Here is a 14,939-nt window from a genome sequence, read left to right on the forward strand (position 1 = left end):
ACAGTTCAGTCTGGAGAGGTAGTAAGGTAAAAACTAAAGCCTTTCCTATACAAGGTGGCTGTATGCATCAAGCCTTCTCCAGATCACAGCTGATCAAAAGCTGAAGAGCACCGCCATCCCCAAGACCTCCCCACAGGACGTGCTCTTCTGGTCCCGTCCCCAACATGAGCACAGACACTCACCTTCCCTTCCTCCCTGGGGATGATGACGTTCTCGTATCTGTTGCGGCACTGTTTGGGAGAGCGGTATATCCGGCTGCAGGAATTGACCACGTCACTGACCAAGTCCCAGTTAGGGGTGTGTGCCGGCGAGACGATGGTGAGATTCAGGGGAAGCTCCAATAGTTGCTTCACAGCCTGAGGGGAATAGCACAAAGTTCACTTTCCCATTGACATAAGACTGTACATCTGTAACCTCTGGTACGTATAAGGAGCATAGAGACATTCTACATTCTACTAATTCAACAAAAATAGGATTATGGCGATGAAAGGGAAAAGAGGAAAAAAACTGCAAATGTATCACACAAAACATAACCCATTTTTTTCCACTATGCACATCCAGAAAAATGAGACCTTGCTTCAAATGTAGCTCTTTGGTAGCCCAGTGAAAAGACACGTTCTTGGCAAACTGTTACCCTACCTGTAACAGTGCCCAGTCCTCGCTAATGAGCCACTCGGGATTGTCCTGCCCTGCCTCCATTGTAGGCTTGACCAGGGAGGGCAGAGGTTTGGCGAAAGGAGCCTGGTGCTTGAGCGAGATGTTCTTCTTCTGGTCTTTGCCATCCCGTCGCACCTTAATCATGCTGGCCTTGTCAAATAACGAGCGGGGCGGGATTACTGCCTCTCCATGACGCTGTTTCTTCTTCCTGCCTGCAGCTAGCAAATAGGAACAGCCAACACTCACAGTGAGAGAAACCGAGATGGGGCCTCTCTCAGTCAGGATGATGATGTTCAGTTTTTTAATGAAATACATCCCTCAGTATGTTATAGGTTTTATTACATTTTCAACACATTTGTTCTCAGGTTTCAAAATCATTCCCTGAAATGGCATCACACCATATCTGCCCAGGTTTGCTAAAACCAGGTCAGGGGTCACAGTTTCCAGCCACCTCTTATGTCATGCCCACATCTGAAGCACCAGACGCTGTCAATCCCCACTACTCATGCTTAACCATGCTGCTCATAGAGCTGTTCTGCACATTTCAGATATGTCAGATACAGGTTAAGAGCATACTATGCTTAGCTATTTAATGGATCTTTTTGCAAGATTTGTTTCAGATTCTCAGAAAAGTCTTATTACTCCAGCTCCTTACCTGATGGATCCATCTTCAGTCGCTTGTGTTCCTTCCTCACATAAACAGGCGGCAGCTTTGATTCTGGCATGGGAGTCGTATCATACATCAGACAGATCACCGAGTCAATGTAGACATCATTGTCATCCTGGGGAGGCGTTGGCGGGGTCCAGAGCTGCATTCGCAGATAGAGCAAGAATTAGTTGAAACCAAAAGACAAGACGTAAAAAAAAAAAAAGAGAGAAACGTATCGAAAATCAAAATGACACAATTACCGGCATTATTTCTGCTTGCCCATCTGCACCTTCACAGACATATTCCTAGAAGAGAAAAAAATACAGCAGTGAATACGTAAGCTTGCAAAGGAACAATGCACTGATGCATAAACTACAATCTCTGAGTTTCATGCTTTAAGTTTAAATAAGAGACGTTTTCCAATCTAATAAAAAAATATACAAATCCAAGATGAGCTAGTTTGAAAACAGGACTGGGAAAATCACCGACACCAACAATTTGCCAAGTGTTAAAATTTCAAGGTGCTCGAGGGGCTTGCCAAATGGCTTAACCTGTAAGGGCGCACGGCTGAATGCGGGTTTAGCAAAATGACCGGATCTTGTCACTAGTGGTCTGTGACCAGGATTTCCCAAGCTGTGGCAAGCAATAGCCACAACGTGGACAATGATAAGGTAGGGATAGGCGGCCAGGTCTTTCATGGCTCTCTGCAAAGACAGGGACCCCAGAAGCCCCCAAACCCCCCCCCCCCCCCGCTTGCAGGTTTGCTGTGCTGTTGGTGAGGGACGTGTCTCTCCTCCAATCTGCACTGAACCTCAGGCACAGTGTTTGCGTTTCCTACAACGTGGTAAGAGGAGGTGTGGAGAGGCTGAGCCTGCCTACACTTTCTCATTCACACCTCCATTGGTTAAGGGGGGGAGCCAAGACTTGAAAAAACATACAACTGGAGCTCCCAACAACAACAAAAATTGATTCTAAATTAAAAACAATGTCAACGTTCTCATTTCCTTCATGTGAATGAGGAGAATGCATAATAATGAACAGAGGGCCTCTCAGTATCAACATTTCTGTGCAACTTTGCCAAAAAAAACTCGTACAATCATCATTCTTAAAAAGAACATGAAATTGTCATTTAAAAACTGTTGTAAACAAAAATATACCATGTTGTAGGCATCTTCTCTGGTATATGTGAACAGATCCTCTTCTTCCTCCAGCTTTAGTCTCTTCTCCTCCTCAGCCTTAAAATTCTGCAGCTGCTGCATCTCCCAGTCTCTTGCAGTAGAATGAATTTTCTCCTGAAATTGAAAGTCCTTCTGGTTCTTAAGAAGCTGCCTTCTTGAGTTAAAAATGAGAATCTATGAGAATCTACTGTTTGACAACCACTTGAAGGTCGAAGAAGTGACCTTGTAGATTAATCTGCAGGTTGCACAGGCTCAAAATCCATAGGATTTGAATTATTTAATGATTTTTAGTGGACATTCAGTTGTTTTTTTTAAATCCCTCAATAAAATGTAAAAAAATTATATTCTGCATTTCTATTACCTGAGCATTTCCTTCCACTCCATCAATTCCACTGGAATTCGAGCGAAGATATTCCAAATACTGCAAGGCATATTTTTCAATCGGTGTAAGCTGAAAGACAAATTCATGAACGCCGACTTAAGAGATTTAGATCCAGAAACTAAAATCCATTTTTCATAATGCGTACGAGTGTAGCACGCTCTTAATTCCAACGAGTGTGCTGGTGCTTACTTGCTCCATGACAGCTGTCAGCTCCTCGAGCTGGGAGGGTTCGTCTTCATCCTGTCCCAAGTTATCCTCGCTCGTTTCCGTTCTGGACACATCCTCCACTTTGCCTGGTGCTTGCGATTCCCCATCGTGACTGATGCTGTTCAGGGCCTGTATGTATGGACGGGCTATGCGGGGAGAAATGGTTTCCGACGGTGACGGGTCTTGGTGCAGGACAACGTACTCTTCTACTTTTTCTCCCGAACCTGACTCCACTTCAAACAGATCCTGTATTGTCCGCTAAAACGTAGAAAACACAATATGACATTCAAAGCAGCTTGTTTTAGCTGAACAAAATAAGGACACTCACATAGTTCCTGGCTGTGTAACATCTGGAAGACAAACAACTAAAGCTAAGATTGGCTAATATAAATAATCTCCTCTGCCCGCTGGTGAAGAAAAGAAAAGTAGAACACAAAGCATTACGTTTAATTTAGTGCAATCTGTGTATCTGACTACATTTCTAAAATCTACTAACAGCAGTCCAGTGAGGTAAGAGCAGAGCCTTTCTGTTCAACCCATCAACAAAGCCAGAACAGTGCACCGTAGCTGCAGACATCATGGTAAGAAAAGGGGACAGCCTAAAAGAAATCTTAATACATGAAAGAAACAATGTGATTTTAATACGTCAAATAAAGCTTAGATATTATAAGATACACAACATGCCATTGTGTATGCCCATGTGCTAGCTAAATTAGAGAATTTAGAAGAATTTAGTTTCTGGCAGTACAATTTTGTTTTCTTGGCACATTTAATAAATGCAGCAGGATACCTAGATAATGAAGAGGACCGTGGAAACTTGCATTAAAATGTATTACCTGCGTTAAAAAGGCAAGAGTATAGTCAGTTCCTTGAGCAGCAACTTCTCTGATTAAATCCTTTGTTCCATTCTTCAGCAGCTTCTCCTCAATAGAGTTACCACTTTCAAGTCTGCAAGGATAAAATGAGACTGTAACCACCACCGAAGGAAAAATGACGAGGTTTACCAACAACAAAAAAAGACTTCTTAAGTGTAACTGATGGGGTATGGAAGTTTTCAATGTCCTACAAAGCCTTCCATCATTCATGCAACTTCTTAATTACCTGTATATATGGATGTCTTTAGACCGGCCAATCTTGTCACAGTATTCTTGTGTCTTTGAGTCCATGCTGGGGTTCAGATCGGTGTCATAAAACACGATGGTGTCTGCATCAAAGATACTACCCACCGCCGAACCGCAACGGTTTGTAAGGATTGTACAAAATATCTGCTTGTTTTTGTTAAAGGTCCTCATTTGCTCCTGAGAAGAAATAAAATCCCCATATTTTGTAATGAGATTATGTAAAGATCTGGTTTTAAAACCACACACATTAAAAAGCCATCCTTTAAATGAAACAGATGTAAACAGGGTAATAAAACAAAACTTACAAAACACTGTTTGACCAGAAAGATTTCTACACAGCACAAGATATATACCTAACACCAGAAAATAAATACAATGCATTTCATAATAATTAATAATAATAATAGAATTTGTATAGAACCCTTTAATGCAATCACCTCAAAGCACTTACAATTATGCCATGTTGGCTCTCTTATAGGCCCCAGGTATAACAGTTACAGCTGGGGAGGGAAGACAGCCTAGTCCTCTATCCCCACACAATGCCAGGACACCACACAGCACTGGTAGCACCTGGAGTAAGGAGAGGGGATTCTTCGACATGACTGTGACAAGAAAAAAAAAGGATATTTACCAGTCGATCTTCCAGGGGGGCATTCTCATCAACCCTGACATAGGTAAGCTGATGGTAATTCAGGAACATCTCCAAAATGTCCAGCATTTTAAGCATCTGAGTGAATATGAGAACACGCCGGTTCTCCGACTTCAGCTTATGAAGCAGAATAGCCAAAGCCTCTAGCTTCCCTGAAGGAAAAAGAATAGGGCAGAATTAAATTCATGAACTGTGGAGAAGGCAAGAATCTACTGAGGCAGATATATCTCCTGCCACACTCTGACAGCAGAGTTTTATTATTTCAAGTCAGACATCTGTATCAGACTAGCAATTACTGCATAAGACAATAAATGTAAAGTAGAAATAAGAATCTAATCAAGAGCGATTGTTCAGAAAGGGTTACATACTGCTGACCAAGGTTAATTTCTGTATGTAAAAAACAACTGAACGGGTTAGGTCCATGTCTTCAATACAAAGACCATCTATGCCTCCAGTTCATTATAGCTCCAGATGTACTACATTTCAAGTCTTCAACACAACCAAAACTTTGAATCGGGGAGACATATAAAAAGTTAAACATCTAACCTGAATCCATCTGCAAGAGTTGAGGATCTGGAAACTCTATGAGGTTGGTAGAAGTCAGGCGCCGCAGCTCTGTGGAGTAGGGAGCCATTGCGTGTTGAAATCGATGTCTAAACATCTTCAGGCCCAAACTATACTGAGGAGGAGGATTTGTGGAGTACAGCTGAGGAGGCTGAGCAACTGCAGGTGGAACTACACAGAGAAATCTGATGGGAAGGCAAGAAGCGGTAAGAAGTTAGATCAGCAATGCAGAACAATTTTTGGAGGAACATACATAGAAATATTAAAATGCACGCATTACCTCTTGGCCATGTCTTTTTCCTCTTCTTGCCGCTGTTCAGCTGTGATTAAAGCCTTTTGCAGGTGGGACACAACAGAAATGCATGTTTGTTGAGCCCTCATGCAACTGTCCCTCCCGATCCACCTCCAGCAGTTAGAAGACAGGGTGAGTGGTTTTGGCACAGAGTCCACCTCAAAAACAGAGCAAGCCTCCAGCAGATCTTTGCCGTAAACGACCGATCGACTGCAACGTCTCTCATTGGCCAAGAAGAGCCTGTTCAGTCGATCTTTGGTCAGGCGGTTCTTTTCCTCAAAGGACTCCTACAAAGAAAACATACATTGCAGAAAATACTGTCCAGCTCCATGCAGGTAACTTTTCACCATTTAAACACCCAGGTAATCAAACTGCAATAATCAACGTATGTATGCAGATACTTTATCACACCTTCTCCTTTAGAATAATAATTTGACAGCAGCAGACTACAAGCCTCGACAAAAGAGAAGACTTGGTGATTATTATGCTCCACGGTAATGAAAAAGACAATAAAAACTGTAAAGTCGTCTCCAGCCTGTCATTCCCCATGCTACCATCACAGGGCCAGGAACAATCGTTATAATACAAAACAAGACCACACCAACGTGTGGATGCTACATAGTGGGTACTTCAGCAGGTGCTAGTAAATAAGATTCATCTCACAATTGTAGTCTGCGTCATAGGTAATTTGAAGTTTTACGCTATCCAACCTTTGGCTCGATTTCATTCCACTCTGCTCACCTTTCAGCCAAGACATTGCCAGCCATTTCAAATTGCAAATACGCAAAAACACAAATGTTAAAATTGCACGTCAAGACCTGACCAATTTAAGTAGACATGTTAAAATAAAGTAAGAGGAATAAGGGGACTTCTGAATGCAGAAGGAAGGTCTGCATACCTATGAGGAATAATCCTCATAGGACTTACACATACTTTAGAAGATGGAAGTGACCAACACAAACAGTGCTTAGCTCACATCTAAGAGCATAAACCTTTTGTTAGAGACAGTAGGTCACTTGACTAAGAAGGCTAGAACAGCTAGAACAATGTGCATACTGTTGTAGACTATTATGCTAAAGAATCTTTTTCTTAATGATGATCCATAATGAACAGCAACTACAAAACAAACAAAAAAACACTTTGAAAATGGAAGCAAAAGCTAGATTTAGCTGTAAACGTAAACAAAGCACTGCGTCCTTAACCACAATGCCTTGCGCACACTCAGAAACAAACAACTGTTCAGTGGCGCTGAATTCAAATGTGTTCAGAAGGTTCTCAGCCAAAATCGGTCACTTTCGAACTTCAAAGTTCAGATTAGCGAAATTTAATTTGAATTCGAATACGAATAACGAATTACAAGGCACAAATTCTCCATGTTTGGATTAGCAAAAATTTGTATACCCAATGTTCTTAAACCGGGGTATGACTGTATTCAGTTTCTTACCTGAGAAACAGCTGGTGGAGCTGCAAGGGGTTTTGTATTTGCTGCTTGGTCTCCAGAGGTTACAGCTGTGACAGCAGATTTTACTCCAGCAGCTAAAATAAACAAAGACAGGAAACAGGTGAGACAGTGCGAGGAACGAATCGGCAGTAGCCAGCCGAGGACATGAAAAATCCTCAAGCTACATAGTCGAGAAGACTGAAGTGACCAACACAAAAAGTGCTTAGCTCACATCTGTAAGCTCACATGCCCGTTTCTAAAGGAAATTCAATCCATAGAAACAGGTATAGGAGCTTCTTTTATTCTATCCCCAGTCAATGCCAAGACACTGCACGACAACTGCAGTTCCTGGAGTAAGGAAAGGGAATACACAATGACCACAGATTTTAAAGTAAAAAAAAATATTCTGGTAAGCTGAAGCTACAACGAATTCTAAAAACATTTAACAGCAATAAAAACAACATGAAATATATTTCAAAGCTCCACCAAGTACTGAAAGACACACTGTAAAATTACCTTATGGTACTTAGGAACAAGTAAAGGTTTATTCCATGCTGAAGAGAGAAGAAAACAAACGTTTCGGCTGTGGAGCCTTCTTCAGGCATCAGGTGTCACATAGCCGAAATGCTGCGTTTCTTTTCTTCTCTTTTCAGCATGGAATTAACCTTTACTTGTACCCTTGCAGCCTACGCTTGCTGATGCAGCTATCTGCTTGAACTAGATATGGTACTTATCTAGTTCAAGCCTGGTCGCAAGGTTGAGCAGGAGATACGCAAGATTAAACTAATATACTGTATACTTGTCTTTGACAGCAGCATTACCGCCTTGTAGCATGATCTTATCAGATCTCAGAAGCTAAGCAAGGCTGGGCCTGGTTGCCACTGGGATAACAGCAAAGAAGCAGGTGGCACCACCATCTCTGAACAAGAACTTCAAGCCAGAAATCTCTAGTGCGGTGCCCAGAGGACACTGTACTGTAGGAGGTGCTGTTCTTTGGATGAAAGAGTAAACTAAAGCCCTGACTACTCTGGTCATTAAAGATGCCACGGCACTGACTGCAAGAATAGGGGTGTTAACCCCAAGCGTCTTGGCTAAAATCCTCTCATGGCTCGTACACTCTAGCCTTCCGATAACTGACCTTGAATTCAACTACTGAACCAATTTCTCATTTCTCATTTCTCCTCCCGATCTGTTGTGCAGCTGAGCTGCTAGTGGAGAATGGCTGCCATGCATCACGCCAACAGTGGTGGTACCTCAGTGGTGTTCAAGGTCCTTCTGGGATAAAAATCCACTATGCAGGTGCCAGCAGTTGATTCTCGTCAGTGTGCACTGGAGTTCAATAAATGTGAAAAGCAGCCGATGGGCTTCCTCTTCAGTCACTTATCCTTACCTTGCCCTGTGATGGACGCAGGAGCAGAAGTGGTGGGCGGCTGGTTGGCAGGGGGAGCAGCAGGATTCTGGACTGGCGGAGTCTGGGGGACTGTCTGCATTACCACTGAGCCCTGAGGTCTCAGAAGGTGCTGGCCAGGTGCCGACACAATCTGCAGAATATTGCCTGTGACAATTAAACCAAAGAATTGCAAAAAATTAAATAGGTACTCACTAAGATTTCGATTTTGACAAGTACTGTGAGCACCTACAGATTCAGCCGTGTTAAATCCTTAATTCGAATGTTAATCATGTTCAAAATACACCAACCTATAAACAGCTCTGGAAAAGGTTTGGAATCCAAAAACAAAGAGCACTTATAAACGTAAATGTCAAGCAAAGCCTTCTTCAAACATTTTAGCACTAGTTAATGCTCACTAGCTCAGTATTTATAACCCATTTTACCACAAACTTATAGGTAATGGTGTTACACCAATGTTGGTCACCACACCATTAAGAGACAATTAAAACAAAGAGAACCAAGTCAAAAAATAAACTACACAAAAATTCTAAGACTAGAAGAGAAAGTAAAGGCGGATTTTGGGACTGGCTGTACGTTACCTAGAGCACCTTGTAGCTGTAGTGGTTGCCCCGCTGTCAGCTGGCGAAGCTGGCTCTGCGATAATGTGAACTTGTTGCCCTGAAACTGCAAAGTGACTGGAGTCTCTGGCTGAGAGATCCTGTTCTGGCTTCCAGTAATCGATGAAAGCTGAGCGATCTTCACAACATCTCCACCTTCAGTAGTAGGATGAAAAAAAGATAAATGGATATAAACATTTCACAGCATCCCTTGTACTTTTAGTTAGTAAGATGGTGAGGAAAGCTCTACACATGCAGAATCATAGGGTGGTTAACACAGAGAAACATCTTTAATCCAAGAAAAAGAAATGACCCATCCTACCAACCCATAAAAAAAGACATGTTCACAAAAAACAGTACCCTGCAATAAATACAATTTCAATTAAGCAATTATTTGTACTTTACCGCCTTTTCAAGACCGCAATGTTATTGCTGTGAAATGAAATCAAACATTCACTACAAATAAATCCTGGCTTTCAAGAATGTTTCAGCCATCCTCTGCACTGCTGTGTGGTATAAAAATGTTTAGAAGAAAATCGTTTGAATATATACCACAATTACACACGCAGCTAAATAAGGAAAGAGCTTCAATTAAAAAATCCAGACTTAAGAAAACACTTGCTCTTGAAAAGGCAGTTTGTGCATTTAAAAAGATGTGTTTCTGGGAAGTGCTTGGAGTCCAGTCCACATGCTCGCCAGTGCACATGTAAGGGTGCCCAAGAACTGTCCACTCCTACTGGAAGGGAGTGTCAGCTCTGGGGTTCAAACACAAACAAAAAAAGAAAAAAGCAGACGCCTTTCCCCATTTCATCTTGCAACCGGACAGCTGGGCTGATTGTACAAGCGCATAGATTAGTACCTTATGGGAGAAACCATTTAAAATAAAAAAGGTTAGCAACAAACGTGATCCTTAGGAGAGTCCGCACAGCGAGAGACTAACATAACATGCAGATATCAGAAACAGAAAAGAAAGAAAGAGGTTGAGCAGGGATGCTGCTAACGTGCCTTTGCTTCCAAGTACTCAAGTTTTCTAAAGATACAGTAATGTATTTAAAACATCCACTAATGGACCAGATAGCACTAAACAATTACAATTCTTTCAGCACTTACAGACCAAATGCCCAGGCGCAAATGGCGACGAGCAGGAAGAAACACTGCGTGATCAACAGAAGTTTCTTCTTGAACAGGAAGTTAAAGTTGAGACCAAGGTCGATTCATTTACATTAGGATCCCAATATACGTTATGATTAAACAAAGCAAAAAAGGTAAAAAAGGGATTGATCATACTTTTCTTTAACCCCTTCTTATAAAAGATTTGTTTTGCTGTTAATAAAAAAACCTTTCCTTATATCTTCAACAGGATCCATAAAATAAATCTCATTAAAAATATTTAATAATTCTGTAAGAAGCTTACCAGACAGTTTAGCAGCATCCAATACAATCGCTTTTTTTTAAATTTTGTGCCAGAAGTGGGAGGAAATGTGGAAGGGAGGGGAGGCCACTTACTAGGCAATCGTGCCTGGGCCTGAGAGGTGAGTACCAGCCTCTGTGACATCAGGCTCTGCTGGATGGCATGGGTAGGGGCCTGTGCTGTGACCTGAGCTGGCCTAGAAACCTGTACAGGTGCAGGCTGGCCTAGCTGGGGCACAGCACCACTTGCAGGGCTGCTCAGAGCCTGGCTCACTGTGCCAGTCGAGGAGGATGTGCTGCCGGAGATGGAGGCCGCTGGCGTAACCGTGTGCTGTCCAGAGGCAGTGGTGACTGATGAAGCAGTGGTAGTAGCCTGGGCTTTCTGAAATGCCATCCCTGCCACTGCAAAGGACAAGGGTTGGGGTTTGCTTGCTGTTAGGTGTGCTGTGAAGTTACCCACTGTGTAAGGTTTATGTCAACGCACAAGTAGTGGTGATTTTTTTTCTTTACAAGATTTTTATTCTAGAATACACTGGAATTAGAGCAATTCCATTTCCGAAGTTTGGGAGCCAACCACAAAAACCTGAAATGTGAATGATCAATTCATTCAAAATACCTATGACTGCCGATTTCAAAAATAAAAAAAAACTTTCATCCTTAATTCCTGAAACACTCCTTTTGACAGTCGAATGGGTTATTTTCTAATACTTCTCGTGTCCCTATCCACAAAAGGAACCACCACCAAGCTGTGCATGGCAAATATACGTTTCTGCAAAAGACCTTAGAGTATGGTACTTTGGGGGGATCTCAACAGGCAGGCAGGTGAGGAGGGCTCAGAAAGTTCGTGTCTCGCTGGCTCTTACCCTGTGTGGAGGGGACAGTGGTGACAGGTGATTTCCCACGGGCCTGGGCCTGCTGGGACACTGTTACTGTTGTAGTAGTGGAGGTGCGCTGGGGCTGAGACCCAGGGAGAGGAACAGCGCGTCCTTCAGGCTTCTGACCATATTGCACTGGCTGGAACAGCCTGCCAGACAAAACGTTTCAGCACAGTTAAGGTTACTTTGAAATTTTACCACAGTTCACCACTAACACATTCACGCACCGGATCACCACTGGGCTGAACTCCGTGAACTACAAATCCATTCAATGGCTACTTCTCTTTTAATATTCTGTCCCACAAATGCTCAAAAGAAACACTGGAAACAATGTTTGCGTTAAACCATGTCAATGTTAACTACCCTGCTTCTGAAACTGCTGGAAGTAGGTTATGCGAGATGCTCTTTTCAGATTGTACAGTACATTATTTGATAGCTATATAAAACATTTCACACTGCAACAATGCCTTTATACTTTACAATTTTTTTCTAGTCGAGTAAACTACAGATAGGCGTTTAATATTGGGGATTAAATGCTCATGAATACAAGCACACGTACTTCATGGGTTTTATTTTGTAGGGCTTGGGTCTGGCCGGAGGGTCTGGGGAGTTGTAAATCTCTTCAATTAACTTGCGGGAGACTTTCAGCTTTGGCAAAGCTTCCTCTGCCTCATATTGAGTTAGTTTCTTCTCGTTTCCAATCAAGTCAAATAAGGACAAGTCAACAGTCTAGTGACAAGAAAACATGACAAGAAAATGGTAAAACAGTACAATCACTATAATGCAAAAAGGGATCACTTAAAATCACAGTAAAGAGACTTTTCACAGTTATATAAACATATTGATTTCACCATTGAACTTATGCTATGCTTCAAAGATGTAACATTTTCTAGACTGAAAGTTTTGAAATTAGTAAGAGAATAGATTTTTAACAATCACACATGTAAAGTCAGATTTTCCTTAAGCACGTTCATATTGTATTTGTCTTATTTTACATTTACAGGGGTTAAATATGAATTCTTTAAAAAGGGCTATCATAGGTGATAACAGATAATAACAAGGTTACAAAACCATCACATACCTTCCAAAGACTGTGTTCAAAAGCACTCAGTACTAAGGATGGTACTGTATATTGCAGTGCCTTGGACACATAGGCTGTCTGAGTGGATCTTGGATGTATAAGATCAGGATGGTTACAAATCCTCTGTAGCTGCATCAGCACCTGAAGAACACTGACAAAGTGACCTGTCTTCAGGGCCTCCTGTGCTCTGGGAATAGAAAAGGTCAAATAAAATTCAATCTTAAGCCAGTAATTTAAAAACAGGCAAGCGGCAAATTATTTTAACCACAAAAAACACTCCCTCACCCAGTCTGGGTCATTACATCTTCATAGAGGAGCTTCTGTCTGTTTGACAAACGGCACTTGAGAATGTGCTCGTATTTCTTTGGCAGCTGCTTTTCGACATCTCTTTTCGAACGCCGCAGAATGAAGGGCTGAATCATCTGTAGAAGGAAGCACACCACACTTAGGACAAGTTAAAAATGAGATCCAAATAATTATTTTAATTTTGTGACTCACTCCAAAACTGAATATCTTGGGAGGGAAAAGACTCTTCCACAATATCAAAGGTTAGCTTTTAACAAACATTGCAACACAGACACTCCAAAAACAATCATTGCTGGAGGTACGCCAAGTGCCTCAGTCACCCAAGTGATGATCATGGGTTTAAGCTTAGGTCATGCCACTATGTCCCTAGTGATTACACATCCACCAAGGATGAGATGGGATTCATTGGTCAAGGCTCCTAAGCCCTCAGTGACGCACAACCCCACAGTCTCCTGGGCACCTATAGGAAAGTGGTGCTGTTGATGCGGGGTGTGCCTCCTCTCCAATAAGCATTAAATGTCCAGTACATGACTACGGTGTCTGTGATGTGTTAAAAGACGAGTGGCTCAAAGGCTACCAAGGTTGGAGTCATATAGTTTGTAGCTGCCAACCCAGACTTGGAAAAAAACATTTGGGTATTACAAAAAAAATAACTGGCCATTCGAAAACATATCCTATCTGTATGTAGGAAAAGTATGTTGCAAAAAACATTTCATACTACGCTGATCGTGTCAAAACAATTTGACGCAGGATTCTTCACATTCTAGCCTGCATTGTACATACTAATGCTCTCATATTCACTTTAAAATAACATGCAAAGTTGTAGACATGTTTAACTGGGCTCTCCACACACCCTGTGTAGGCGGATGACAAGTTTGTGGCAGTACTCCTGGTTTTCATCAGTGCCTGGTTTGACAGGGAAATCCAGATAGGGTCTCGTTATACCAGGCAGCAGGAAGTGTATCATGGTCCACAGCTCTTTCAACGTGTTCTGAAGAGGTGTGTTAATAAGCAGGAGCCTCTGTTGACTGCAATGACAAACACTCCACTTAAAGGGTTTTCTTAAATATTCTTAAAATATTTTTCTAAATGTTAATTTAGAGTACCCTGTACATTTTTTACTACATTTACACTGAGTCCTATTCTTGATCACCCTAGTCTGTTTTTATCTTACAACCAAACACAAAACATGGCGCTTTTCCAAACAAAACAGACCTCATTAGGCACACTGGCTAGTGTGTGTTATGTGACTAGTGTTTAAGTACCTACAATGAAAAATAACTTTCAAACCAAACCTTTTCAACGAAAAGACTGTATCCCAATGTTTCTCGGTCATGTTTTTAATCAACTGAACCTCATCCAGCACCAGGTGTTTCCATCTCTTTCTCAGAAAGTCCTTCTGATCCTTCAGCAGCAGTTTGTAGGAGGTCAGACATACATGGAAACTGTTTGATTCTGACCATAGCTATAGAGGAAAATAAAAAAATAAACCATATCAAAAAAGGCTGAGAAATAATAAAATTCCAAAGGATGGAGAACACAAATGGCAGCTAGAACTATAAAAAAGAATCTACAAAATTACCGTTCTTTTTATTTTCCGTTCTTTTTTGTTGCCAAGATAAAGGAGAATTTTTAATCCAGGACACCAGCGTTTGAACTCCAGCTCCCAGCTCAGGATTTTACAGGTTCGCACCACAACAAGGTGGGGTCCCCAATTTCCTGCAAGAGGAGAAACATATATCTTTCTTTCGGGTTCCCATGGAATATAAAAGTGACCTTAGCAACCTCACAAGATGTGAACTCATACCTTCATGGCCAGCTAAATGTGCTAGGAAAGCCACTGTCTGCACAGTCTTGCCCAAGCCAGTCTCATCGGCCAGGATACCATTGAGTCTTTTCTTATACAGGCTCCCCAGCCAGTCAACACCAATTTGCTGATATTCTCGTAGAGATCCATGGAGCAGAAACGGTGCTGGATTCCGGACCTGGGAAACAGTTAAGTGGGTTAAAAACACACTCTCATAAGACAAATCATGAAAAGCTGCCAAAATGTTTACGCCAACACTGAACATTAGAAACCACCCAACGGTTTACTTGGACCAATGTAAAAATTACAGTAA

The 14,939-nt window shown here is 41.8% G+C and overlaps 1 protein-coding gene and 2 non-coding genes across 9 annotated transcripts in view; all 3 read right to left on the reverse strand.

Annotated features, from left to right (window-relative positions):
* ep400 (E1A binding protein p400) overlaps positions 1–14,939 on the reverse strand; it is a 36,084-nt gene that overhangs the window by 9,491 nt on the left and 11,654 nt on the right. For 6 of the 7 annotated variants that reach the window (XM_088935503.1, XM_088935505.1, XM_088935502.1 and 3 more), the window contains 24 exons: positions 14,627–14,804; positions 14,402–14,538; positions 14,115–14,284; positions 13,673–13,847; positions 12,799–12,935; positions 12,514–12,700; positions 11,992–12,161; positions 11,421–11,581; positions 10,654–10,959; positions 9,130–9,303; positions 8,531–8,695; positions 7,144–7,235; positions 5,688–5,986; positions 5,390–5,592; positions 4,826–4,995; positions 4,175–4,371; positions 3,910–4,021; positions 3,056–3,331; positions 2,846–2,935; positions 2,464–2,598; positions 1,567–1,611; positions 1,313–1,466; positions 640–875; positions 183–356 (listed from right to left, as the gene is read on the reverse strand). In XM_088935503.1, the coding sequence (XP_088791629.1) occupies positions 183–356; positions 640–875; positions 1,313–1,466; positions 1,567–1,611; positions 2,464–2,598; positions 2,846–2,935; positions 3,056–3,331; positions 3,910–4,021; positions 4,175–4,371; positions 4,826–4,995; positions 5,390–5,592; positions 5,688–5,986; positions 7,144–7,235; positions 8,531–8,695; positions 9,130–9,303; positions 10,654–10,959; positions 11,421–11,581; positions 11,992–12,161; positions 12,514–12,700; positions 12,799–12,935; positions 13,673–13,847; positions 14,115–14,284; positions 14,402–14,538; positions 14,627–14,804 (4,143 nt within the window). The remainder of the gene's footprint in view (positions 1–182; positions 357–639; positions 876–1,312; positions 1,467–1,566; positions 1,612–2,463; positions 2,599–2,845; positions 2,936–3,055; positions 3,332–3,909; positions 4,022–4,174; positions 4,372–4,825; positions 4,996–5,389; positions 5,593–5,687; positions 5,987–7,143; positions 7,236–8,530; positions 8,696–9,129; positions 9,304–10,653; positions 10,960–11,420; positions 11,582–11,991; positions 12,162–12,513; positions 12,701–12,798; positions 12,936–13,672; positions 13,848–14,114; positions 14,285–14,401; positions 14,539–14,626; positions 14,805–14,939) is intronic. The other variant, XM_088935506.1, reaches the window with a different exon arrangement.
* LOC148819127 (small nucleolar RNA SNORA49) lies at positions 4,654–4,784 on the reverse strand. Its single transcript, XR_016094378.1, has one exon. It is a non-coding gene; the product is annotated as a small nucleolar RNA SNORA49 (small nucleolar RNA).
* Positions 7,374–7,508, reverse strand: LOC148819128 (small nucleolar RNA SNORA49). Its single transcript, XR_016094380.1, has one exon. It is a non-coding gene; the product is annotated as a small nucleolar RNA SNORA49 (small nucleolar RNA).

Source organism: Atractosteus spatula, chromosome 17, assembly GCF_055471065.1.
Source record: "Atractosteus spatula isolate fAtrSpa1 chromosome 17, fAtrSpa1.hap1, whole genome shotgun sequence".
NCBI lineage: Eukaryota > Metazoa > Chordata > Actinopteri > Semionotiformes > Lepisosteidae > Atractosteus > Atractosteus spatula.